Below are 27,979 nucleotides of genomic sequence, written 5' to 3' on the forward strand. Positions count from 1 at the left end.
GAATCTCAGTGAGTAATTGCTTCATACATAGACTTGAGAAATATATCCACAGAAAGCCTGCAATCTATTAAAAGCCTCCAACTACACTTGAAAACAAATGGTCTCTGGTTTTGTTATCTGTATCAAACCAATGCAAGGTATAGGCCGTCCTGCCAAACACGTATCACATGGAGTGTAACAATTTAAACAATTTAGTTTACCCAATTCACCTGTCCCACAAATAGTGACGGATAAATCATAAGAAAATCACCAAGACTTACAAATAAATAATATTTTATTGCTGTCATTTAACAAAATGTATCAAATTATTGAAATATTACAAAGTTAAAACGACAAATAATGCAAAATGGTTCGGGTAAGGATAGGTTCAGTTACCATGAACTAAACTATTAATAAAACATGTTGTCTGGTTTCTGAATGTCATTTTAATTTAGAAGGTTTCGTGCTCTCTTGTAAGAGCACCTCACTACTGATGACAAACTTGAGTCTTGTTTGTCATCAATATATGTAAATCCATACTTTACATATTCAGGGTCGTACTTGCACTTTGACATATTTGTTGCTATAATTAAATGAAATTTCACATGTCAAACACTACCGTACGTTCACACCGAAAGCGGCGAGAGCGTCCAAGGTCGCTCTGGCCGCCCTGGCGACTACGCTGTCTGCCTTCAGCTCCGGCGGCGAGAGCGTCAAAACTCGCTACATTGATCTCGTACTTAAAGGAGCCGTTGCAGCATTATCAGTTACATTCCTGCATAAGGCATGTTTTAGCGTGAAAATGTTGCGCACTTCTTATCAAATTCATACAACAATGGAAGATCAAGTTGCGTGTGGTGTGGCTTTGCTCTATTTATCCAATATGTGTCCATATGTCTGAAATATCCTGAAGCAGCAGTACTGTTTTGTACTGTCACATCGCGTGAGATTCCCGCTTTTTAAAGATAAATTTATATAACATTAATGAACATCAGTAACTCGCCAGTAACTTATTTAATGCATGTTCCTGTAAGAAAACATTGTAAATAATTGGAAATCCGGCGACCGCAATAATCAAACCCTTGGGAACAACTGTGGTCGGAACCAAAGTTCACAGGTCTGTGTTCCCTGAACTGCTATCAAGCGTTGGACGTCTTCATTCTGATTGCTTGCCGCCGAACAGCGTCATAGCACATTACCATAAAGTTGACTTCATTTCAACTCTCCTCGACGCTCACGCCGGCTAAGACGCGCCGCGCTGCTCCTCGCCACTTATCGTCGCCTATCGCCGCCGGCTCTCATTCGGTGTGAACGTACGGTAAGGGTTGTTGTGCACGCATTTCAAAATAAAAGTCAAAATAAGTTTGGAATTAAACTTTTGTTGTTGTTTTTTGACCACACGCTCTGCAACCCACTGAAAATGTTCCCGCGACCCACTTTTGGGTCGCGACCCACCAGTTGAGAAACACTGATCTAGAGGCCTTCGCCTTTCATATAAGCCACTTCTAAAATCAAATGATCAAATATAAGTCAAGTTATTATTTGTTGTTCCTAAAACTTAGATAGGTGACAAGACTTTTGTCAGGTATTGTATATGACTTTATTTGGTCACATGGACCAACACAGACAGAATAGTTTACAATAAATCCTGGCTCTTTCATAATGGTGTTGAATAGTGGCAGTCATATACCCTGAAGATGGTTTGACAGTGAGTAAACCATGTGGTGGTTTTCATTTTTGGGTGAGCTATTCCTTTAAGAGTGATTTGAAGAAACGAGTGATTGTTTGTTTGTACACTTTCACTGATAGTAGTACTGTTACAGGTGGTGGAACTGATACCTGGTGGTGCTCAAATTGCTGTGACCAATGAGAATAAAAATCACTATTTAAACTTGTTGGCCCAGTACAGACTAGCCAGTCAAGTGAGAGAGGAAGTCGAGCACTTCCTTAAAGGTAAGATCAGATTTTCTAAATCAATGTCTCCGAGTGAAGAATTTCATATTGACAGAATGACCTCTTCTGTTCAGGTTTGAACGAACTGGTCCCTGAAAACCTTCTGGCCATATTTGATGAGAATGAACTGGAGGTAAGAAATTCTGTTTGCAGCAGTCCTTTGGAAACCTTTTCCATTTTCAATTTAAACTTGGAGTCTAATCAAGATGATGTGATGTTGCCAAATATCAGTAAATGTGACCGTAGATTTAACAGTCATTAAAGCCATTAGTTGTTTTATTTTTTTAAACATGTCTCCGCATGTAAAGTTGATGTTTAAGAGGTTTTGACTCGTCTGTCTTGTTCCCAGTTGTTGATGTGTGGCACAGGAGATATAAATGTCCAGGACTTTAAAGCTCATGCAGTAATTGTTGGAGGGTCATGGCATTTCAGAGAAAAGGTGAGTGACACTAGTGAGTAGTATACACTCACTGGCCACTTTATTAGGTACACCTGTCCAACTGCATGTTAACGCAAGTTTCTAATCAGCCAATCACAGGGCAGCAACACAATGCATTTAGGCATGTAGACATGGTCAAGACGATCTGCTGCAGGTCAAACCGAGCATCAGAATAAAGATGATTTAAGTGACTTTGAACGTGGCATGGTTGTTGGTGCCAGACGGGCTGGTCTGGGTATTTCAGAAACTGCTGATCTACTGGGATTTTCCCACACAACCATCTCTAGGGTTTACAGAGAATGGTCTGAAAAAGAGAAAATATCCAATAAGGGCAGTTCTGTGGGTGACAGTGAGTTCACTGTACTCAAATGGCCTCCACAGTCACCAGAGCTCAATCCAATAGAGCATCTTTGGGATGTGGCGGAACGGGAGATGGGCATCATGAATGTGCAGCCAACAAATCTGCAGCAGCTGCATGATGCTGTCAATGTGAGTCAAAATCTCTGAGGAATATTTCCAGTACCTTGTTGAGTCTATGCCACGAAGGATTAGGGCAGTTCTGAAGGCAACAAGAGGGTCCAACACAGTACTAGTAAGGTGTACCTAATAAAGTGGCCGGTGAGCTTTTTTTCATAAATGTTTTTGTACACCTCTTATTTAAGAAAGACAAGTATAACTAGTTAGTAATACCATTTCGTTTTAAAAGCAATCACATTTGATTTATGTGTATCTTTTTTATTTAAAGAATCTCAATGTAACACTTTACCTGAAATAGTTGTTCATAAGTTCTTCATCTTTATAATCATACCATGGCTAATGTTATGAATATGAAGATTTTATGCATGTTCAGGACAACTTCATTTCTCTTATTTGCTAAGTAATGTCATTTTAAAAGCAAAGTTGACATTGTTAAAGGTGTCTTTATGACGGCTCGAAATAAATACATCACAACTTGTCTTGATCATGACAACTTGACATTACCAATACAGCATAAATTGTCATAAATCTGTCATAAACATGATTACTATGAGGCCATTGTGCTTGTGCATTTATATTTTTCTAATCACTTTTTTAGTTCTCAGTAAAATTAGTTTATAACTGCCTTTAATTATTTGCATCACTGCAGTTAAGGTTGAGAAAAATATTAATAATGCTGAAAAATCATGACTCCATTATAATTAACTAATGACAACCATGTTTATTAGAGATTTATTATATAGTTATGTTGTCTTGGTAATGTCAAATTGTCATGACAAAGTCAGGTTATGACGTGTTTGTCAAGTTCTCGTAAAGAACTCTTAAAAGATGTAAACTTTGCATTTAAATGAAACAATTGGAAGAAATTAAGTAAAATAAATAACTTGCATTCGCTTCCTATTATTTTTGGGTCTGACTAAAAAGTGCTGCAGTTGACCTGTGTATAACCTGATTATCCCTTTGCTTAGGTGATGAAGTGGTTCTGGGCGGTGGTATCATCCTTCACACAGGAAGAATTGGCGCGATTGCTGCAGTTCACCACCGGCTCCTCACAGCTTCCACCTGGTGGCTTCAACACGCTCTGCCCTTCCTTCCAAATCATAGCAGCTCCCACACACAGCACGCTGCCCACCGCACACACCTGGTGAGCACTCACTATTGCCCCACTTTCACAGGAAATCCACAGTCCAGTTTCAGAACTAAAGTAACATTACTACTATTTCCTTTAAATGTCACTTTCAGGGTTTAATATTTGTTGCATATAGCCATGATACTGATTAAATTGTTTTGTGAAAACAGCAGAGAAACTATACAAAGGGAACAAAATCATTAAATCTAATTAATTATTATTATTTTTTAAATGGTGGCATGTCTAAATGTTCATTTAATGCCTCTGTTTCTAACAAAGCCATGTAGTGTAACAGTGTGCCTACAGATTCTCTAACTATGGCAAAATTAATAATTTAGCACTGCCTAGAAGCATGTGTGTTGTCACTTTTAGAGTTTTATTTTCTGTTTAAAGGAATTGTTCATGCAAAATAAAAAAAAAAAAAGTGATAATTTACTCACCTTTGAGCATTCCTTGTTATATATACAGTGCATCCGGAAAGTATTCATAGTGCTTCACTTTTTCCACATTTCTTTATGTTACAGCCTTATTCCAAAATGGATCAAATTAATTTATTTCCTCAAAATTCTTGACACAATCCCCCATAATGACAATGTGAAAAATATATATTTTTTTAATTGTTGCAAATTTATTAAAAATAAATACCTGAAAAATCCCATGTGCATCAGTATTCACAGCCTTTGCAATGAAGCTGTAAATTGAGCTCAGGTACATTTTGTTTCCACTGATCATTCTTGAGATGTTTCAGCAGCTTAATTGGAGTTCACCTGTGGTAAATTCAGTTGATTGGACATGATTTTAAAAGGCTCACACCTGTCTATATAAAGTCCCAGGGTTGACAGTGCATGTCAAAGCACAAACCAAGCATGAAGACAAAGGAACTGTCTGTAGACCTCTGAGAAAGGATTGTCACGAGGCTGGAGAAGGTTACAGAAACATTTCTGCTGTTCTGAAAGTTCCAATGAGCACAGCGGCCTCCATCATCCGTAAGTGGAAGATGTTTGGAACCACCAGGACTCTTCCTAGAGCTGGCCGGCCATCTAAGCTGAGTGATCAGGGGAGAAGGGCCTTAGTCAGGGAGCTAATCAATAACCTGATGGTCACTCTGTCTTGAGCTTGAGCGTTATTCTGTGGTGGGAGAAGAACCTTACAGAAGGACAACCATCTGTGCAGCAATCCACCAAACAGGCCTGTATGGTAGAGTGGCCAGACGGAAGCCATTCCCTGTGTGGAATTTGCCAAAAGGCGTCTGAAGGACTCTCAGACCATCAGAAACTAAACTCTCTGGTCTGATGAGACTAAAATCTAACTCTTTGGAGTGAATGCCAGGCGTTATGTTTAGAAAAAACCAGGCACCGCTGAACACCAGGCTAATACCATCCCTACAGTGAAGCATGGAGGTGCTGTGGGGATGTTTTTCAGAGGCAGAAACTGAAAGACTAGTCAGGATAGAGGGAAAGATGAATGCAGCAATGTACAGAGACATCCTGAATGAAAACCTGCTTCAGAGTGCTCTTGACCTCGGGTTCATCTTTCAGCAGGACTGGGTTCATCTTTCAGCAGGACAATGACCCAAAGCACACCGCCATAATATCAGTAAAGTGGCTTCACAACAACTCGGTGAATGTCCTTAAGTGGCCCAGCCAGAGCCCAGACCTAAATCCTATTGAACATCTCTGGAAAGATCTGAAAATGGCTGTACACCATCACTTCCCATCCAACCTGATAGAGCTTTGAGAGGTACTGCAAAGACGAATGGGCAAGAATTCCCAAAGACAGCTTGTGGCATCATATTCAAAAAGACTTGAGGCTGTAATCGCTGCCAAAGGTGCATCAACAAAGTATTGAGCAAAGACTGTGAATACTGATGTACATCTGATTTTTCAGGTTTTTATTTTTAATAAATTTGCAACTATTTAAAAAACTCTTTCACATTGTCATCATGGGGTATTGTGTGTAGACTTTTAAGGAAATAAATGAATGAAATCCATTTTGGAATAAGGCTGCAACATAATAAATGCGGAAAAAGTGAAGCGCTATCAATACTTTTCAGGATGCACTGTACATGACAATGTTTTCAGCCATTGTGCCAAAGCAATACAGAAAGACTTGACAACTATTTAATTTGTTTAATGTAGATGTATTGTTCCAGCAGCATGAATATAGTTTGATCTGAAGTATCTGTAGAACAAATCAAGCGGTTTAATTTGGGCTTTCATGATTAACTTTTCCTCTTTCTGTCCTGTTCAGTTTTAACCAGCTGTGCCTCCCAACATATGACTCCTACGAGGAGCTCCACAAGCTGCTGAAGCTGGCCATCAGTGAGGGGAGCGAGGGCTTTGGGATGCTATAAACATCAGTTCCGCTCAGGCAGAAACAGATTTGTCTCCAAACCTGCTTTTCCTTTCTTTTTTTTAAATGAACATCTCACCCCAGTGTACTTTACAATGTACTGTAAAGGAAGGACTTTGATCACAAGATGCCTCTGGGAGGATTCAGGCGTTCTGTACATATGTATTTAAGGACTGTTCTACAACATGGAAATAAGAGTTGAGAATTTTTGTTGTTGTTCAGATAGTTGCCTTTCTTTCTATATCTGAGCGTAGACCTAATGGCCTAACCAAGTGTCAGAATGCTTACTTTGCATTTGGCGTTAGTAGAATTATTATTATTTTTTTTTTTAAAGGAATATTGTAGACTGTAGGATGTTGGAATTGACTGTGTGTCCTCTGCACTTGGGCCTTAACTGATCAGGGAAGGTTGTGTATATAACTGCTGTTTTATTGTTTGATTTATTTATACAGTGTATATTTCTCTTGCTACTCTTCATTTGATATTTGTGACTTTGTTTTTTTTTTTTTCATCGTTGGAAGATTTGAGATTTCTTTAATAGAGATTTTCACACATCTTTACTTTTTCTTACCCAGAGATGTTCAGAAGTCTTCGTTTTAACTGGCATTCCAGCAACAGATAAATAAGTTTTGCTCTTAGCTCTCCTCTCGAACCCTTGAACTTTTCATTTGGAACATTTGACGATATAAACTGAGCATATGTAGGGAATTATTTGTGATCGAATTCAGGGCGAGATGGTAATTAAAATAGGAACTATACTAAAATATTATAAAGACTCCTTCCCTGCTGAAAAATCCAGCTTAAACCAGCCTAAGCTGGTTGGCTAGTTTTAGTTGGTTGACCAGCCTAGTTTTAGAGGGGTTTTGGCCATTTCCAGGCTGGTCTTAGCTGGTCAGGCTGGGAGATGACCAGCTTGACCAGCCTAACCAAGCTGGGAGCCCAGCCAAAACCAGCTGTGTCCAGCTTAAACCAGGCTGGTCAAGCTGGTTTTAGCTGGTCATTTTCCAGCCTGACCAGCTAAGACCAGGCTGGCAATGGCAGGAAACCAGCTTGGAAATGGTCAAACCCCTCTAAAACCTGGCTGGTCAACCAACTAAAACCAGCCAACCAGCTTAGGCTGGTTTAATCTGGATTTTTAGCAGGGTTAATATTGTACCACAACAATTACTGGCCCTACTACTCCTTTAGTTTCCTTTGACTGACATCTATGCATCATATATCAAGTCCTGATACAGCAAATGCTTGTTTTATTCATAACATGTTGTGTTTTTACACTTTTAGTTGGTTTTGTTAATGCCACAGCAAGAGCGAAGTGTAATCTTTGTGGGGAAAATCATGATGCACAATGGATGACTGTTGAAGAACAATGTTTTTTTTAAGTGTATATAATTGTAGCAATGTTGTTTGAGGTCACGGGGCCTTTCTTTGACCACTATAAAACATTTGCCAGGACAAAAAGTGAATAACATGACTACCCTTATAATACACTGTGCTCTCTCTCTCTAACGTATAATCTACATTTGTGTTTTTCATAAGTTGGCCTCCTGAAATTGAACATTGACTATAACATTCCTGTGCAGATGGCTACGGTTTTTATTTTATGTAACCACAATCAGCAGAAAATGATTCATCAATATACTGTAAATGTCATAAAGGATTGCGGGAAAATAACATACAGCAGAATGTTATGGATCAGCTTCATATAAAGCTACAATTGTACATTTAGTCCAGCATTAAGGATGGCACTGTATCAGTAGCCAGGAATAAGAATTTGGGTTTGCCAGGGCGGGAGGGGAAGTGTAAAAAATGAAATACAATAAACTCATGTATATCATTAACAGTCATTTCAGTCATGTCTAATTGTTTGTCTTGCTGTCTTTATAGGCTCTCCCTGCTGAAAAATCCAGCTTAAACCAGCCTAGGCTGGTTGGCTGGTTTTAGCTGGTCGACCAGCCTGGTTTTAGAGGGGTTTTGGCCACTTCCAGGCTGGTTTCCGTCCATTTCCAGCCTGGTCTTAGCTGGTCAGGCTGGGAGATGACCAGCTAAAACCAGCTTGATCAGCCTAGCCAAGCTGGGAGTCCAGCCAAAACCAGCTATATACAGCTTAAACCAGGCTGGTTGAGCTGGTTTTAGCTGGATTTGGCTGGTCATTTTCCAGCCTGACCAGCTAGGACCAGGCTGGAAATGGGTGGAAACCAGCCTGGAAATGGCCAAAACCCCTCTAAAACTAGGCTGGTCGACCAGCTGAAACCAGCCTAAGCTGGTTTAAGATGGATTTTTCAGCAGGGCTGTACTGACTAAATTGTTGTAGTCAATCTTAGAGGATCTAAATGGCCTACTTCTTGTGTACAGGGATATATATAGAACTTCTTAAGTTGAATTTAATAACACAGAACTGTGTTTAAAGCCCTTATAAAAGTGATTTTTTTGCATAATAGGTCCTCTTTAAACCGATTTTCACACGTCTATAACATTTCTAACAGTTTGTAGCATTTGAATATGGAAAGCACAACATTTGACATTACTGTTGGTGCAGCATTACAGGTTTTTGGCAGTCGGTGCTACCTCTAGAAAAAGCTGAAGGAAGACTGTGAGTTTGTTTAACATTCCTGGAAACAGCTTGAAGTGAATGAAAGGTATATAAATCACAATGCTGCTCAGTATGAAGATGACCGCATAGAGGTACTCTATCTGAGGGTCATCGATGATAGGAGCCAGCACCAGGAACACTGCAGCCAGCAAAGCCACGATGGGAAGGATTATGGGTACCTTGCAAAGGTAAAGCAGACATTTGTTGAAGGTTAACTTGTGGTCCAAATTGTCATTTTTTCAAATTGTTATATTGTCTTAACCAAAAAGCTTGAAATGACCAAGAGGCAACACTCAATAGAACATTCCATTGCAACAGCAGCGTCCAGCAACAGCCCCGGATTCTGCCATTTTGGAGTGAAAGCAGTCGGCTGTCCATTGGATCTTATTGCTATCGCAATGGCAAGCAGCTGCTTTTGTTTTTTATTTATTTATTTAAAAAGCGCATTAAAGCTGAGATATAACCTGAAAGACGACAATACAACACTTACTACCCCAATCATCAGCACTTTTAGTTAATTTACAGACTTGTATCATGCTGTTGTTCTATTGGAGTTTTCATTCCAAAATGGCTGCCTCTAGTGGCTGTTTCCCAAAGTGCACTAGAGTGTTGACTCTTGGTGATTCCTTGCTCTTTGTCTTCACCAAAGACTATAGATAGCACAAGACGTGTCACTCGCATACTTTTAAATGGGGAAAAGTGTAACTGTCAATATGGCGAATCAAGCCCAGCCTTATATTACAGGAGCCAATCAGCGATCGCTATATGGTGAATAAAAGCCCGCTTTCTAGTACAGGATCTAATCAGCGATCACTATATGGCGAATAAAAGCCCGCTTTCTAGTACAGGATCTAATCAATGATCGCTATATGGCAAATGAAGCCCGCCTTCTAGTCTTGGATCTAATCAGTGATCGCTATATGGCGAATAAAGCCCGTCTTCTAGTACAGGAGCCAATCAGCGATTGCTATATGGCAAATAAAGCCCGCCTTCTAGTACAGGATTTAATCAGCGATCACTACATGGCGAATAAAGCCCGCCTTCTAGTACAGGATCTAATTAATGATCGCTATATGGCGAATAAAGCCCGCCTTCTAGTACAGGATCTGATCAGCGATCACTATATGGCGAATAAAGGCCGCCTTCTAGTACAGGATCTAATCAGCGATCACTATATGTCGAATAAAGACCGCCTTCTAGTACAGGATCTAATTAATGATCACTATATGGCGAATAAAGCCCGCCTTCTAGTACAGGATCTAATCAGGGATCACTATATGTCGAATAAAGCCCGCCTTCTAGTACAGGATCTAATCAGCGATCACTATATGGCGAATAAAGCCCGTCTTCTAGTACAGGATCTAATCAGCGATCACTATATGGCGAATAAAAGCCCGCCTTCTAGTACAGGATCTAATCAGCGATCACTATATGGCGAATTAAGCCTGCCGTCTAGTACAGGAGCCAATCAGCGATCACTATATGGCGAATAAAGCCTGCCTTCTAGTACAGGATCTAATCAGCGATCACTATATGGCGAGTAAAGCCCGCCTTCTAGTACAGGATCTAATTAATGATCGCTATATGGCGAATAAAGCCCGCCTTCTAGTACAGGATCTAATCAGCGATCACTATATGGCGAATAAAAGCCCGCTTTCTAGTACAGGATCTAATCAATGATCGCTATATGGCAAATGAAGCCCGCCTTCTAGTCTTGGATCTAATCAGTGATCGCTATATGGCGAATAAAGCCCGTCTTCTAGTACAGGAGCCAATCAGCGATTGCTATATGGCAAATAAAGCCCGCCTTCTAGTACAGGATTTAATCAGCGATCACTACATGGCGAATAAAGCCCGCCTTCTAGTACAGGATCTAATTAATGATCGCTATATGGCGAATAAAGCCCGCCTTCTAGTACAGGATCTGATCAGCGATCACTATATGGCGAATAAAGGCCGCCTTCTAGTACAGGATCTAATCAGCGATCACTATATGTCGAATAAAGCCCGCCTTCTAGTACAGGATCTAATTAATGATCACTATATGGCGAATAAAGCCCGCCTTCTAGTACAGGATCTAATCAGGGATCACTATATGTCGAATAAAGCCCGCCTTCTAGTACAGGATCTAATCAGCGATCACTATATGGCGAATAAAGCCCGTCTTCTAGTACAGGATCTAATCAGCGATCACTATATGGCGAATAAAAGCCCGCCTTCTAGTACAGGATCTAATCAGCGATCACTATATGGCGAATTAAGCCTGCCGTCTAGTACAGGAGCCAATCAGCGATCACTATATGGCGAATAAAGCCTGCCTTCTAGTACAGGATCTAATCAGCGATCACTATATGGCGAGTAAAGCCCGCCTTCTAGTACAGGATCTAATTAATGATCGCTATATGGCGAATAAAGCCCGCCTTCTAGTACAGGATCTAATCAGCGATCACTATATGGCGAATAAAGCCCACCTTCTAGTACAGGAGCCAATCAGCGATTGCTATATGGCAAATAAAGCCCGCCTTCTAGTACAGGATCTAATCAGCGATCACTATATGGCGAAAAAAGCCCGCCTTTTAGTACAGGAGCCAATCAGTGATTGCTACAGAATGACAATTCTCTGGGGGAGGGGCTTGAACTAGACGTGAGTTTCTGCAGATTTTGTTTGATACGAACATTTAGAAATGAAACTAAATTGACAGTTGTTTAATTTTTTTGGTTGTTCGTAATATGAATTGATATCGTAAGCTTGGCAAGTCATTTTGCAGAATTTGATGTTTCCCCATTCAAACAGAATGCCTGAGCATACTGCCCGAGAGGCGTTTCAAAGATGGCCGCCGAGTGAAATGACTTGCCTTAAAGCAGGCGTGTCCAAACTCTGTCCTGGAGGGCTGGTGTCCAGCAAAGTTTAGTTTCAACGCCAATCAGACACACCTGGGTACCTAATCAAGCTCTTACTAGGCTTTCTAGAAACATTCTTGCAGGTGTGTTGAGCCAAGTTGGAGCTAAAATCTGCAGGACACCAGACCTCCAGGACCGAGTTTGGACACCCCTGCCTTAAACTTTCCAAACACTTGTATTGATGTAATGCAATTGAATTCTTCGTCATCTCTTAGATATCAAACAAGCCCACACAAAACAAGAGTTTGAAGTATAAATTACTTAAAAACTCACAATATTATTTCATGATCAAATGGCAATGATATGACTAATAAAGTGACAGTGACTTTACTTGAAGGGGTATTTATATGTAAATAATCAAGTAAATAATTATAACAACAGTCATATGACATTGTTTGAGATGCCTTTGTCATGAAAACTTGACATGGCCAAGACAACATAACTTGTCATAAATCTGTAATAAACATGATTGTCATGAAGCCATTATAATTTATCATTTTATCATGAATATTTTGTGTTCGGTAAAAGTGTTTCCATCGCAGTTTATGCACATCTTTTCTGATTGAATAAGAAGTTTATCCTACTCAGTTATGCACACATATATTTATGCGCATTTTCAAAATTTATGCACATCTTGCTGTTTCCATCAACTGTTTTTTTATGTGCATATCATAGAATAAGAGAATATATCAGTTTGCAACATCAAGCAGCAAAACGAGCTGTTTTTAATGTCTAAAAATCAATGGAAGTAAATGAGACAGGAAGTCTCGAGCCAAAAGGATTCAAATGGCTGCGCCCGCTCGTACGCGAAGAAAATGGTGAATACACGACACTACTTTATTCCCTCCATTGATACAGCACAGTGACTATAATCTAAGCACCACAGAATTAGCAAATTTCTCATATGAACTAAAGACAAATATCATTATCATTAATGCCTGAAGTACACTTAAACTAAAAATGTGTTTTTTTATTTCTAAAATTCCAATAAACTAGTTTAAATATAGGTAATAGAAAAAAACAGATGCTGTATTCATCAAAATATTGTGTGTAAACAGTGGTTGTGTACAAAGTTTAACACATTAAGGATAATTTCTGGTTATATATATACAGCATTTGATGTTCTTAGTCAAGTTTTTCAGTCAACTGCGATTTTTAAAAGTTTTCTGAAATGTAATAGGAAAATCCATGGTTTACCTGCTTAATTTTTAATTTAATTTAAATCATTTTTTCTCTATTTTTATTAGAGGTAAATTGTGAAATGTCTGTCAGCCATCTGCTGAAGTACCTTCCACAGCCACAAGAGAGCACTCTTTATTTTTGGCTTATTGCCTGTTTGTTCACATGAGCCTTTGCACCATAAACCTTTGCATCGTTTTTCATCACTCTCACTGGTTGATACGTTTCTTATTTAGTTCGACTTTATATAGACCATGATTTATTTGCTGTTTTACTTCAGTATTGTTCTCAGTTACTTTTTTTGTGGGTCCTATTTTTATGGATTGCTTAGACATTAGTTTGCTGTTCTCATTTTTTGGATTGTATTTTGGTATATCATAACATTCATTCATTCATTCATTTTCTTGTCGGCTTAGTCCCTTTATTAATCCAGGGTCGCCACAGCGGAATGAACCGCCAACTTATCCAGCAAGTTTTTAATGCAGCGGATGCCCTTCCAACCGGAAGAAACATCCACACACACATTCACAAACACTCATACACTACGGACAACTTAGCCTACCCAATTCACCTGTACCGCATGTCTTTGGACTGTGAGGGAAACCCACGCAAAGGCAGAGAGAACATGCAAACTCCACACAGAAACGTCAACTGAGCCGAGGTTCAAACCAGCGACCCAGCTACCTTGCTGTGAGGCAAAAGCACTACCTACTGCGCCACTGCCTCGCCTTTATATCATAACAACTGCATCTTTTTTTGCATAAGTGTTTTGTGATAATCTTGAGACATCCTTGAATCCATTTAATGACAAAAGCAGTGTTGTAATTACTTTTACACATATGACAGAAAAAATTGATTTAGTCATGTGAACCGAGCACACTGTCAAACCAAATTAATTCTCAAACAGCAAAATTTGTAACTACTAACGTTGAATATTCTGGGTACATAGATCTAACAGATACAGTGTATGTTATACAGGTTGACCTAAGACTCTAAATCAGTAGTGCCCAACCCCTGGTAGCGGACCGCACAAGAAATCATTAATAATTTCTTTATTTATTATTTGAGTCTGAACGATCTTTTATTTTGAAGAGTCTTTTAATTTAAAAAATGACCATGTGCTCTTGGTTACATCTCAGACACGTAAGCACCAAAATGTAACCCACAAGCTAGCAAAATAAGTAACATATGTCTTTGGAATATTTCTTTACGAAGAGGGAAAAAGCCCAGAGAAGGACCCATGAACTGCCAAGGAATGGATCCCCAACCCGTTTGTCAACAAATCAGGTGAATCCAGCATGTCTGTGCAGGAAGGAACTGCCGTTCACAAATAGCATCTTTTCCATGAGCAAGTTCGTTATTTCCAATGGAAACCCAGTTGAAATCATCCTCATAATGCTGAGAGTGCACCGCAAGTCATGTGACAAGAACTGACCGCTCAACATCATATTTTTTTTTATGAATATACACATTTCGGTAGACTAATTATCTTCGACAAACACAGAACACCCAAACAATGCAGAGCTTTTTAATTTTCTCTATAAATAAAACTTGTATCAGAGTTGCAGCAATGTTTTGTCAGCTTGTCATTCTCTGAGAAAACGGTTGATGGTCGCCTAGCACCCAGGGCCGGAGCAAGCTGAACTGCCGCTCTAGGCAGAGGACGATCACGCCGCCCTCAATCCCAATGTGAAAATGAAAGTGACCGGTTATAAAAATGAAGTGAGGTGTCGTGGACCTCTTTTTTGCCGCCCTATGCGCAGATATAACTGAGGATGCATGGGTGCTGAGGGAGGGAGGGAGGTGTCGCGGACACAGCACTCTCTATTCTGCAGCCCTATGCGCAGATATAACTAAGGACACGCGGGTGCTGATGGAGGTGTCGCTGACGCTACCCTTTCAATTCTGTCGTCTATGCACTAATATATCTGAGGACGCGGGTGGTAAGGGAGGTGTTGCGGACATAACTGAGGACGCATAAGGGAGGTATCGCGGACGCCGCCCTCTCTATACTGCCGCCCTAGGCGGTCGCCTAGGTCGCCTCTATGGACACGCCGGCCCTGCTAGCCGGGCTGCGGAAAATTGTCAAGCGTTAACCTGTCCCAGATTTTAAAATAAACTTGGGGACCGCAGCTCTAAATGACAATAGATCCTCACTGGACAAATAAGGAAACCAGAATAAAACAATTATCCCACAATAAAATGGATTTTTCCATACTGTCACAATGCCATTGACATTTAGAAATTAAAAATGACTTACTGGCAAACTAAAACAATATATGCCACTATATTAAACAATTAGTTTGTGATTTATTTATCTGAATAGTTCTGTACAATCCTGCAGATTATTTGAATCTCCCAAAAAGATGAGTACAATAACACACATTTATTATTAATGAATAAACTAACAGGTCATGCATTTGAGGTTTTAAATTGAGTAAAATAAAAAATGGTGTGCTTAACGTTCTTACCGAAATTGCCCGGGGAAGTTCAGGTTTCTTGATTTTTAAATATAGAAGACCTGATAACGTTACTCCATAGAAGAACCAGGCAGTAAAGCTAGAAAGGAAAGTGAAAAATGTTAGAAACATGGTTGGCCCACTTCAGACTCAACCCAGATTTTGAGTTCCACAGACTAAAATAAAAGAAAATATGTCCTAACGTTAATATAACATATAGGGCCAACTTGACTAAACAATTCCAAAACCAGGGAATGGAGGGCTTGAAAATACCTGCAGGAGATTTACTGATTGTTAAAATTGGGATAAAGTACATCTATGAGGTTGCTATCAATAAAGTCCTACAGGCTCATTGGCAGCCCAACATGAACTGGCAAGTTGTTGTAGAACTCGAGTTGTTGTGGGATTCACAACAACTCACCTGGGACTACCCGATGGTAGAGGCCCAAAATAGCGCCTTATCAGAGAAAGAGAGTAATAACCAGGGCTTTACAAACTAACTTTTTTAATCACCGGCCACTGTGGCTAGTAGTTTTCCAATGTTACTAGCCACTCTGCATTTTCACTAGCCATAATTTTATTGTTGGAAAAAAAATATTTTTTATATGCATACATTTGACGTTGACATGCTAAAATTACTTGATTTAAATTTTGTGTTATCTCCACATGCGTCCCCATTCATTTCACTTTTTGTGTGTCTAGTATGAGCTTGCTCAATGAGCATAATCAAATGGGTCATTATAAATGGGTGTTATATTGCAATTAGTTTTTATTTCACATGACTTTTTTTTTAGAGCTCAAAATTAACGATGTACCAAATTTATCTCTATAACCACACTAAACAATAATTATTTTGATTCTAAGATCAAACTTGCACACATATTGGGTCATCCTTATATTGTCGAACCCTGTTCATCCGCGTGTGCGCACATTTGTGCAGGTGGTATCGTCCATTTCAAGTCTTTTAAGTGGTTCATCGCGGAAAGGCAGAAGCCAATCATATGCGTTTAGAGCCGGAAAAAGAATTGATCCATTTCTTCTGTTGAGTCCTCTATCGGGTTTGAGTCGTTCGTTCATCACGGGCCAATCATATGTGTTTTGAGCCGGAAAAAGAATTGAACAGTTTATCTCTCGAGTCCTTGGGTTTGAGTCATTCTATCACTTGATGAACGAACGACTCAACAACCAGAAGACTTGAAAGATGAACTAATTATCATGGCTCCTATCGACTCAGACTGTCACTGTATACATTGGTTAAGATTATATGTGGCTGTCAGTGTAACATGAACAAACCACTGACATTTGAAGGCATGAAGAGGTGAGCTGAGCAAAGAGATAAAAATACCTTCATAGACAAAAAAGCAGGTAAACATTGAATTATTATTTTCTCCTTCTTATAGTATTCTATGTATGACTTATTTTGGGCTAGTTGTAGATGTGTTTGGAAGCAATACATAAAATTTTAATAATATTTTGCCAAATTGAACCAAATGAACGAAATGACTCGAAAAAAGATTCGTCTCGATGAACTAGACCCAAAGATCCGAGTCAGTAAAATGATCTGAACTTCCATACACACACATATCATTTTCAAAAATCTTTCGGGTGTTTACACAGACACAACAACAGTGGTATTTTTACAAATTGACACTTTGTAACTCATTTTAAGAATTTAGCATGTTCAGTTCCAAGCTGTTGTGTAAATGAACAGACAAATTGCATAAACAGTTAATATACAGACTATGAATTAATATTTTCAATTCTGTTTGTTCTAAAATTATGGGTCTAAATTTAACAAAAATCCTGTAATTAAAGATCATCAATGATATCTCGATCTAACTGTATTCTATAAAATAGTTGAGTTTCAAACATTCAAACTTTTTTCCCAATTATTTAATTTCAAATGATTAGTGCATAGTGAAGATTACAAAAATAGTACATAGATGGATTTTGCAGAAAGTTTTATCCAAATAAGGCGCAGTACCTTAAAAAGTTGACTATTGCCTGGAAGTCCCCGGGAATGAGAACAATAAGAGCAATGACAGTGTTGAAAATGAGGGCAGGAGATGGAGTAAGCCGGTGCATGTGAGCCATGGCTAGTATGTCAGGCTGAAAGACAGAAATACATTTTATAGCACTTGTCCAGTTCATTTTCATGGAATGTGATTGCACTTAAGAAAATTCACACAAATCACAGGTAAGGGGCATTTTCCTGAACCCATTATTTAGCAAATGCATTGCTTCTTTACATTTACAAAGTCTACTATTTTAACCCAATAGTTTCCTGTTATCTTCAAATACACTTTCTTACCATATGGCCCTCTCTTGCTGCAACGTAACACACTCGTCCTCCACTGAAAAAGGATCCATTTAGAGAACCAAAGGATGAGAGTGCTGCAGCAATGGACATCACCCAGCCCCATCCTCCTAACACCTTATTTCTGTCACAAAAAAGAAAAATAACTAAGGGTTTACATCATCAAATTAAAATCTGTGGCTAACATGAGTACCAAGAACATGAGAAAGAACAATACAATATATCATTTCATTCATTCATTTTCTTTACGGCTTAGTCCCTTTATTAATCTAAACCACAGGGGTGCTAGTGAAATTACTGGAGATTTCCGGGAGAAGCAACAAAACGGGAGTGTTGGCAGGTATGGATTACACCAATGACTGTAAAAAATATGGACGACACGACCCATTGAACGCCTTGAGGGCAAAACGCCTGCTTGACAGGCACAAACTGTCGCAAAAGCCTGCTGAAATTGGAGCCTTGACATGCGCAGAAGGACTGTCTGATGGAGCCAGAGGAGGAGCTGCGAAAATGAGCGGAGTCGAGCTTCCAACCAAACGCTTTATGTAAAAATCAACCACGTCCCCCGAACTTCTCAGCATGCGTTTGCTGTCATATCAACACAAATGGATGTAATAACGTTAACAAATATGAGGGTTTTTTATATTCAATCGCGCCAGCTCCGGACCGCAGCGCATAACCTATTCGCGGCGTCGCGGGCTGATTCCGGCTCGCATGCGGCAGCGCCGGCTCGCTCGGCCGCCGCATTTGGCTCGATTGACTCGGGCTGGAATCGGGTAGTGAGTCTAGGCATCCGGAGTAGGTCCAGCAGAGGTAACATTAGTCAGTCTGAGCTCTAAGGGATAAGTCTCCAGCAGGCGAGAATCTAGCCGGAACTGTGTTTTGCTATCTGGGTGGTTAGGCATGTATCAGCAAACTAATAACGCCCGAAAAAAGCCCCGACCTTAGCGAATAAACAGTGTTCCACCAGGATCATGTATGTCAGAAACTATAGTTTACTGCTGAACTCAGTTTGTCATAGTAAAATAACACAGAAATCGAATAATAACACTTCAGTCTCCTGCCGAAGCTCAGACGCGCTGCTTTGAGAAACTGTCAATCACAGCTGTCAATCACGATGACACGCCCAGCATTAAATTACTGCTAAAAACAAACTGTTTACAAAAATGAAGATCTGCACCTATTTCAGCACTATAACCAGTGCCTTAATCCACCAGAACTATCTTTCGGGACATTTTATTGCAAGTGTAATACATTTTTTTTATTTGGGCTCAAGTCTCCTTCATTAACACGGAGGAGGCGGGCTTTATGACTTGTACTGCAGCCAGCCCCCAGGGGGCGATCTAACGGCCGAGACATTCACTCAAACGCAGGCTTGCGGCACACTTGGATTACACTGAAGCAGATTTCAGTGCATGTCAGAGTGTCTGTGGCCATGTGATGTGCGTTTTCATCGGTGTAGTGCGGATCTTTTCAGAAGTGTTAGTTTAAACGCCAATGTAGACGTGGATTGCTTTTGTTCTCAAACGAAAATGTATTAGTGTAAACGGAGCCTAAAATTTATTTGACTTTTGGAAAATCACGCATTGTCCCCCTCTTACGCCCCATACACACGGGGCTTCAGCGTCAACGCTTGACTGAAGCTGTGTCTGGAGTTGGGGGTGAAGTGATCGTCATAGAAGCGTCAGCCAATGAAATTCAGTCAGCAATAGGCCACTGTCTAGCTTGTGTATTTGCATACAGCGATCTGATTGGCTGACGCTTCCGCCGGCGCTTGAAAAGTTGAGCTGGTCCCAACTTCTGCAGCGAGCAACGCCTCTAAAGCAGCGCCGACGGATCCACAATGCAGTTCAGCAACGCCTCACGTCACCCATTCAAAGTGAATGGGAAGCATTGACGCTGATGCACCGTGTGAATCAGGAACCACTGATCTAAAAAGATATATAGCACTCTGAAATTTACCCCCATGTCACAGCTACTGCACTAGATGATATCATCTCTGCGGGTGACATGGCAACCAGATAACTGACATTGACTAGTAGGTAGAGAATCGTGACCATGGGAATAGCAATCATCAGTGCCCTCGGCAGGTTGACCTACAAGATAAAATCACAAATAAAAGTATTAAGGACCATAAATGAGAGCATTGCATTAATAAGACATACAGTTTAGCAGTTGTACATGACTAGTCATATAAATACTTTAACTTTGGAGAACATAGGAACTTTGTCTCACCTCTGGCCTTTTCACCTCCTCAATAACATTGTTTATGTTGCTCCACCCAGCATATGACCAAAGGCACTGATATAGTGCCATTCCAACAGTACTGATGCTAAGCTTTGCGTCTGCAAAAGCACTTTTGGAATTACATAGGCTTTCGCAGTTTCCCTGTGCAACTGTTATTATTCCTCCGATAACTATAATCATAAGACCAACAAGTTTAGCCACCATAAAGACCACCTGAGAAGCCATGGCAAAGCGAACATTTAGCACATTGATAGTTGAAATCACCAAGACACATGCTGCAGCAATACACTTAACCACTAGAATAGGAGGTGTACAGCCTGGGTAAAATGGTGCCACGGCATACTTGGCAAAGCTCAGGGAACCAGCTATAATCGAAAGTGGCTTCATTAGGAACATGGTCGTAAAGCTCAAAACGAATGCAAGACAAGGTCCATAAATTCGCAGGATATAGATATAGTTACCTCCGGATTCTCTGATAATGGTGCCTATCTCAGCATATGAGAAAGCTGTACACATGCATACTACGCCACACACTGCCCAAATGATCAAGCTTGCTCCTGAACTTCCAACGTAAACCAGAACGAATTGCGGAGACATGAAAATTCCTGAACCTATCATGACGCCTGCGGCCAGAGAAACAGCACTGGCGAGTCCCAATTCCCGTCTTAAATTCAGCTTTTCTGTATTTTTCATTGTGCTGGAATGCAAAAAGACAAAGCTGTGCCCAGATCTTCTGAAGAGTGTGAAATGAAGAAAAAAGAAATGAATGAAGAAGTTCAAAGTTCTTGTTCAATATTAACTACACTGGAAGCAAACGTTTTCAGAGCTTCAGATTCTTGCACGTATGTATATGTACTGTATTACCTAAAAACACAACTGTGCAACCTTTTTAATTTGTTGCTTCAGTGCAGAAGGTTAAGCTGAAAGCAGAATGTTTAGCAAGGTATGCACATGGACAACATTAAAATAGACAATCCGACAACACATTTAAAATAGTATGTTGCAAAACCGTTCAGCTGTAATGAAATAAACGAGTGACAGATCTGTATAATCATTACTGCAAGACACACTGAAACAGTTTTTTGTATATTTTGATTTTCACTTTCCAGCCTGACCAGCTAAGACCACGCTGGAAATGGCTGGAAACCAGTCTGGAAGTGGCCAAAACCCCTCTAAAACCAGACTGGTCAACCAGCTAAAACCAGCCAACCAGCCTAGACTAGTTTAAGCTGGATTTATCAGCAGGCCTATCAGATATAAGTGGTTCCTCATTCTGGATGTCCTTCATTTTAGTTGTAAGATTAGGAATTGGGTTTAGGATTTGTTGTTGTTTGGGTAATTTTAGTTTCTAAAGTACTTTTAGGCACCGATTGTTTACTGATTGATAGCATTTATACTTCATTTGGCAGATGCCTTTATCTTAGGTCAGGGGTATATTATATTTAACATATTACAGATATATAGCTCTATATGTTTATATATATGTAAACCGCATATAGAACAGTATGTGTTACACCATTTTAACATTTTAAAAACAAAAATGACTATTAATACAAATAAGAAAAATAATACAAGACATAAATACCTCAGGACGATTGACCTCTTCGGTAACAAAGTTTAAAGTATTCCAGCCATCGTACGCCCATAAACAGTGGTAAAAGGCTATACCCATGGTTTTAATGCTCAGCGTGGTCCCTTCAAAGGAATTTTGGAGGCTGTTGGATGTGGTTCCTCGAATGAGCAGCACAAGTCCCCCGATCATAATTATTATAAGCGCCATCACCTTAATAGCTGTGAATAACACTGTGACTTTGATGGAGGAGCGCACATTCAGGCAGTTCACAACTGTCAATGTCAAAATCCCCAGGGCTGCAAAGCACTTCACTGTTACATTTGGTGGTGGACAATCCTCATAGAAAGGTGCAAGGGCATTTTGGGAAAAGACAAGTGCTGATGCAATCATGCCAGTTGGTCTTACCACAATGTTGTTGGTGAAGGCGCATATAAATGCCATGACGTTACCTGAAGTGCGCAAGATGTAAATATACTCTCCTCCAGACTCACGAATCACAGTTCCCAGTTCAGCATAGCACAAAGAAGCTACCATGGCCAACAATCCACAAAGAGTCCAAATGATCAGACTAGCACCTGGACTTCCCATAAAAATCAGCACATATTGAGGGGAAATGAAAATTCCAGATCCAATTATGACTCCAGCAATGAGAGACACTCCACCCAGCAGCCCTACTTCAGGCTTCAGCTTCAGCTTGGAACTCTCCATAATGTAGAAATGCAGACCGCAAATGTTGAGTTTGAAAAGACTCCATGAACAGGACCAAACAACACAAAACACAAGATGATTTAGAGTTAATATGTACTGGCAGAGCACCCCAAGGGTCACAGTCTGGTTCTGGCTTTTCATTTATCTTTTTCTGACTAATATTTATTCAAGTTCTTGCTGGCAATATGGTTAATGCGTAATTAACAATGCAAAGTCATATGTAGGCTAACATCTTTAACAGAAAGATGCGTTATCTATGTGTTTTTCTATACGAAATAGGCCTGTACGGGATACATTTGAGGTGCTGATAAAAAAGAAAGTAATTAAAGAAGTGAATGAGTTTAAGTATCTTGGCATAACTCTAGACATTAATTTAAAATTTGATAGTCATGTTAAAAATTTAAGTAAGAAAGTTAAGCCAAGTCTAAACTGTTTTCGTTTTATTAGAAGGTTTTTAACATATCACACTGCAAAATTATACATGCACACATTAGCCCCTTTCACACATACAGACCTTTCCGGAAAATTGCCGGCAATTTTCCGGAAAGGTTGTATGTGTGAACAGGTCCTTTTTGAAAATACCGGTAAATTCGTTCTGGCTATTTTCCGGAAAGAGAAGTTGTAACATTACCGGCAATTTGCCGGAATGCTGCGCTGTGTGAATGCAGAAGGAAGATTCCCGTAATAAGCGCGTGCACGTCTAGAACGTGCTGACGTGAGACGTCTGCTTTAGCCAATCACAACAGTCAGACGCATTTACGTCCGCGCGGTTTATGAGAATAAAAGCCTTTGAATATTTTTCCAGACACATTTAGCTGCTAGAAGTTAGTCAGATCACGTTTATATGTTCTTTTTAATGCCAACTGTGTAAATAATCATCGATGAGATGCTTATGATAAGCCGTTGTTTGTTTACCTTCAAGCTTTGCGTGTGCCTGTGAAACAGCCTGTGAGCGCCTGCACACGCACATATTATGAACATCTCGACATGCGAAAGTGATCCTGCGAAAGTTGTTCACAATATTGATCATCCACAGAGTTTGTAATTTAGTCAAATGTTTACAAATACAAGCGCAGCCGTTTAAAGCTCATTTGTGGTGAATGATGTCAGAATTTACCTGTATTTTGGAATGGATGTGTGAACGCTCTTTTCCGGAAAATTTACGTAACGTCCTCGCCTGTGTGAACAGCGCTTTTTTCAATATACCGGTAAAGTCTTTCCGGAAATTTTCCAGATATTTACCGGTATCACTGTGTGAAAGGGGCTAATGATATTCTCTCACTTGACGTATTGCATTACATCTTGGTCACAAGCCTCTTTGACTACATTGAAGCCTAATGACTCAATATATAAACAAGCAGTTAAAATTATGGACTTAAAGCCTATGCGATGGCATCATTGTGATGTTTTATGTAAACATAACCTGTTTAATTGTGATAGTTTTATTTAATTTAGTTATCTTAAATGGGTTTTTAAATGTTCAAATAATCATGTTCCAATCCTGTTTTCTCAGCTAATCAATCGGCATCAAACCTCCCACAGAGTTACACAAGCAACGGCTAACGGTGACTGTCTAGTGCCAAAGTGTAAGACCTCGTTTGGTCAATCTGTCTTCTCTGTAAAGGGAGCCAAACTGTGGAATGATTTACCGCTTAGCTTAAAATCAGAAAGTAATCTAAATATTTTTAGTAGTGCTCTTAAAAAGTGGTTAAAAAACAAAACAGCAGTGTTTGCACAAATAGTCTACTGTTAGTTGGTTGGATCATGTCGCCTTTGCTTTTGCCTGCAGTCATTTTATGTAAAGAATTGTAATGTTTTGTATGTTTTATTATATTTCTATTTTGTCAATTTTAAGCCTCCTATGTGGACAGGTATTGAAAATTTGCAAGTTTGCTAAAACACTTAAACAAATGCATTTGGTTGTCCAGTGTAATTGTGATGTCCATGTCAAATAAATAAAATAAAAAAAGTAAAAGTTTGCAGTAATTTTGCCAATTTTTAACACTTTTTTCAACATTCATGCTCATGTGTTTAAGAATGAGAAGGTATAGACCAATAAATAACAGCATTAGCAATAGTAGCTAATGCATGCAAACTCCACACACCATTTAATCCGTTTGTTTTCTTAGAAGCTCTGCAGTAACTTAGCTCCTATACAGGCAGATGCCCTAATGTTCTCATGACACGACTGAAATGTTCCCTCCATCAGAAAACAAAGGTTATCTTAACCAGAATGTTTTAGATTTTCCTGACTTGACCAACCAGCTCGGCAAAAACCAACCCAGTGATTTATAGAGTCTTTTAATAACATTAACATAACGGATTTCGGTAGTTTTAAGATGGAAAAGACAAATGACTTGCTATTGTATCTGACACTGCCCTTTTTCGTACACATTTGTTCCCAACATGTGGCCCAAAACAAGGGTTCGGAGGGATAAGATGTGGACTTAAATGCAGGATTAAGATGAGACATTAATTACAAAATTAAAATAAAAGAACAAAAATAGGCTGAGGGGGAACACAGTGACACATTTTTCTTATTATACAATTATAGACGAAGTACCAGTTTGTAAACATTCAGGATGCGCGCAGCGAGGTTGCAGAAAAAAACTGGGAGCATTAGCATTTACAGCGAGGGAATGACATGCGATGTGGTACAGAGTTGGTTGTTATATTGGTTACATATTATATATTAGTTGCATCAGTGGTTCTCAACCAGTGGGGTGCGGACACTCTTGCGGCGGGGGTGGGTTGTGAGGGGTAATGGCGCAAGTAGGCTACAGGATAGGTGGAAAAAACAGATTTTTTGGGGTGGATTTTTTAACTTTGTTTGGATTCATCAGCATACCTGTCAACAAAGAGCAACAATGTAACAAACTGAATTGATTCACAGGTCTGAAAGCACCCTCAGTCTCTTTGAGCCAGGTTGAGATAGCATCCTTAAGCCTGGTTTATACTTCTGCGTCAAGTGACCGGCGTAACCCACGGCGCATGCAACGCCCGTAGCCGTGCATTTATACTTCTGCGCGCGGTCTCCATTGGCCTGCATTAACACTTCCGAAACGCTAGTTGGCAGTGAGGTGAAAATGTTTCTCTGTGTCGAGTTTCTTCGCTGCTGTTTTGCTTTTCCTGAACACTTCCTGGATGTACAAGGGGCTCAAATTCGCTCATTTTGAGGAAGGAACCGGCGGACGTGCAACAACTTTAACTATGAGGTAAACACAAAACAAAACTTTCCTTCACAGGACTCCACACTTGTAAACAATCGCTCCATTGGGCTCATGCCATTCGCATGGCTCTCGGTCCTGCCCAGACTCATCAGCGCTACCAAGCCGACCAATCACAGAGCTTGCGCTACGTGTTGTTGCGACGTGTAGTTACATTTTTTGAGAGGTGCACGTCAGTGACACCGACGGCCACGGCGAAGGGCTGTGCGTCAACGGCGTAGCATACGCCGGCGTTTGACGCAGAAGTGGAAGACACTGTCAGTAAGAGCAGGGAACAAGGGGACATAAATTACTTTGTCCGTCCTACACCTTCTGATTTAACGTAGACTAACCATGTTCTGTACTCTTTTCGCTATTCAGCGCACTCAAACGACCACTCCTCCGTCATTGAAAGCCAGATAAGCATGCTTGTGTGTTCATTCTCTGGGAGAATACCTATTGCACAATCCAAATCTTGATTGATGTCTTTTGGACCAGTAGTTTTTGAGAAAAGATGGGATAAGTACCGCCTTCGCATGTGTACGGAAGATGATAGGTATTAACGATGTTCCGTACACGACTAAAATAGTGTTCCGTACAGGGCGCATAACTTTAATTTTCGGCAAAAATGGGCATTGTTTGAAGTCTTATTAAAATCTTATGTCAGAATATACTATTATTGTGTTTAACTTGAAGTTAATGATATATTGAATAACTCTTTTATGAAAGTTTTAAATGAAATAGCTTCAAAATCATTTACTTTTTATATCATGTTTATTTTATTACAGCATGACAATTTAAAATATTAAAACATTAAATTCATGCACATTGAAGCTAACTTGACTGACCCTTTATGAATGTAAACATCATTACTGCAAAAGGAGGATCCAAACAGCGTTTGCAGCCTGTCTCTCAGGCGGAGAGTTGCGACATGCGGTATTTACCCACAATTGATGTTTAAACATCCCCATTTTAAAGCATTTATTCAACAAAAGATAATTTATTTAACAATTTGTGATAACATAATATTCACTTCATAAAGACTGTAATACCGTGTGATGCATAAATTAAATGCAAAAGCATATTGACGGGGCTTTAAATGTCTCCCCTCCCAGGCGACACTCGCACTTTAAGCTTGCCCACTTTCTATTTTCAAGCGCATTAGGTGGACGTAGCAAACTTACTGATTTTACTCGGAAACATATAGTAGGAATGTCTCTGTTGTGGTTGGGGCTGAAAGAGTGAGAATTAAAGATTACACAGATATATAGCTTGCCTACGACCCATAAGTATTTATTCAGAGATTAACGTTAAAAGGTCATCTGTACGGAACATCGTTGTGTACGGAATATGGTTAGTCTACGTTACAAACATTTTTAGATCACCACCCACAACAGAATACCAGAAATCCAGTTGTGCTGAAAGTATTAATCTATAAGGATGAAACCAGCAGGAAATGGCTCACATATTGTAAGAGACATCATGCATTGTTTTGTTTGTATGGTGTTTGGGAAGACTGATAACAACAGCACATTCATTACCTGAATGTCAGATTGGAGACATGTTCACCAGAGCATAGAGGAGCATGAAAAAAGCATTGCACAGCATATGTGTGCTGAAGTTTTCCCCCCTAATATGTTCGAATGCAGATATTAGCAGCATCTTTGCTAGTAGACAGATGTCTGAACAAGTAAGAAATAGACGGTATCGGAGCGTGTTGTGGATGTAGCTTGGGATGGCAGGGCTGAGCTATACTGTAGGTATATTGAGAATGAGGCAGAATATACACTCAATGACTATCGTAGACCACGGGATGCATCGAATATTGGGTGGGATAATGTTGATACTTGCTGTGATTTCAGGAAATTGCTGAACTATCCGCTTGGCCATCAGGAACTATACTAATATAAAATGTAAGTGCAGTATATTTAATGTATGCGTGTAAACCAATATTATGTTACCTGCATTACAAAAACGCCACAGCTGGTGCCATCTGTCTGAAACGAATGGCTGATTCGGCCAGGCTGCCATTTCATTTCCACCCAGTCCTCTTTGAGAGGACTGTTTTCCAGAGGTTGTGCATCTCGACCTTTTCCAGGGAGAGTTAGCAAGTAGTACAGGATTCCTTTTGCCTGATTTGGGATTTTGGCCACCAGTTGCATCCAGGTAAAGAGTGACTGGACATTTACTTTTTAAATGCTCTACAAGAATGCTGATACCTGTTGTGGTGTACATGGGGACTGGGCACTGAGGTGTTGAATGTATCCAGGTGTTTTGTGGAAATTAGTGTCTTGTCTCCTTTAGCATTGTTTGTGTGAGGCGCATCTCCATCAGGATACCAAGAACCAATAACCTTTAAAAATTTCTATTCAGGCATTTGCTCATGTTTCCAGCCATAAGTTCCCCTTTTGAGGTTGAGTGCATTTTCTTTTGGTAAAAATATTCACTTGGTCCATGAATTAAACATTTA

General features: G+C 39.8%; 2 protein-coding genes across 9 annotated transcripts in view; one reads left to right on the plus strand and one right to left on the minus strand.

The window, feature by feature from the left end:
- The window catches only part of arel1 (apoptosis resistant E3 ubiquitin protein ligase 1), a 48,188-nt gene extending 40,015 nt beyond the window's left edge, over positions 1-8,173 (plus strand). The window contains exons 18-23 of one of the 5 annotated variants that reach the window (XR_012392915.1): positions 1,803-1,932; positions 2,007-2,065; positions 2,282-2,371; positions 3,817-3,992; positions 6,228-7,302; positions 7,357-8,173. Coding sequence is in view for 1 of the 5 variants with exons in the window: in XM_002663035.8 (XP_002663081.2) it covers positions 1,803-1,932; positions 2,007-2,065; positions 2,282-2,371; positions 3,817-3,992; positions 6,228-6,330 (558 nt within the window). In the remaining 4 variants the exon portion in view is untranslated. Of the gene's footprint in view, positions 1-1,802; positions 1,933-2,006; positions 2,066-2,281; positions 2,372-3,816; positions 3,993-6,227 lie in introns of all 5 variants that reach the window. The other 4 variants (XR_012392916.1, XR_012392917.1, XR_012392918.1 and 1 more) reach the window with 4 other exon arrangements.
- zmp:0000001267 lies at positions 7,905-25,934 on the minus strand. 4 transcript variants are annotated; one of them, XR_012392942.1, is made up of 7 exons: positions 21,608-25,934; positions 19,738-19,871; positions 17,770-17,899; positions 17,443-17,567; positions 15,471-15,558; positions 8,614-9,098; positions 7,905-8,283 (listed from the first exon to the last, which is right to left on the minus strand). XR_012392942.1 is itself a non-coding variant. In XM_003200396.6 (6 exons), the coding sequence occupies exons 1-6, from the start codon at positions 22,442-22,444 to the stop codon at positions 8,868-8,870; spliced, it is 1,545 nt and encodes a 514-aa protein (XP_003200444.2). In that variant the 5' UTR covers positions 22,445-25,934; the 3' UTR covers positions 7,905-8,867. The 4 variants fall into 4 exon arrangements, 2 of the variants coding, with proteins under 2 accessions (XP_003200444.2, XP_073783780.1); XR_012392943.1 differs by having other exon boundaries at positions 20,011-22,375; XM_003200396.6 differs by having other exon boundaries at positions 7,905-9,098.
- Positions 25,935-27,979: the final 2,045 nt, after the last annotated feature.

Source organism: Danio rerio, chromosome 17, assembly GCF_049306965.1.
Source record: "Danio rerio strain Tuebingen ecotype United States chromosome 17, GRCz12tu, whole genome shotgun sequence".
In the NCBI taxonomy this organism is placed as follows: Eukaryota; Metazoa; Chordata; class Actinopteri; order Cypriniformes; family Danionidae; genus Danio; species Danio rerio.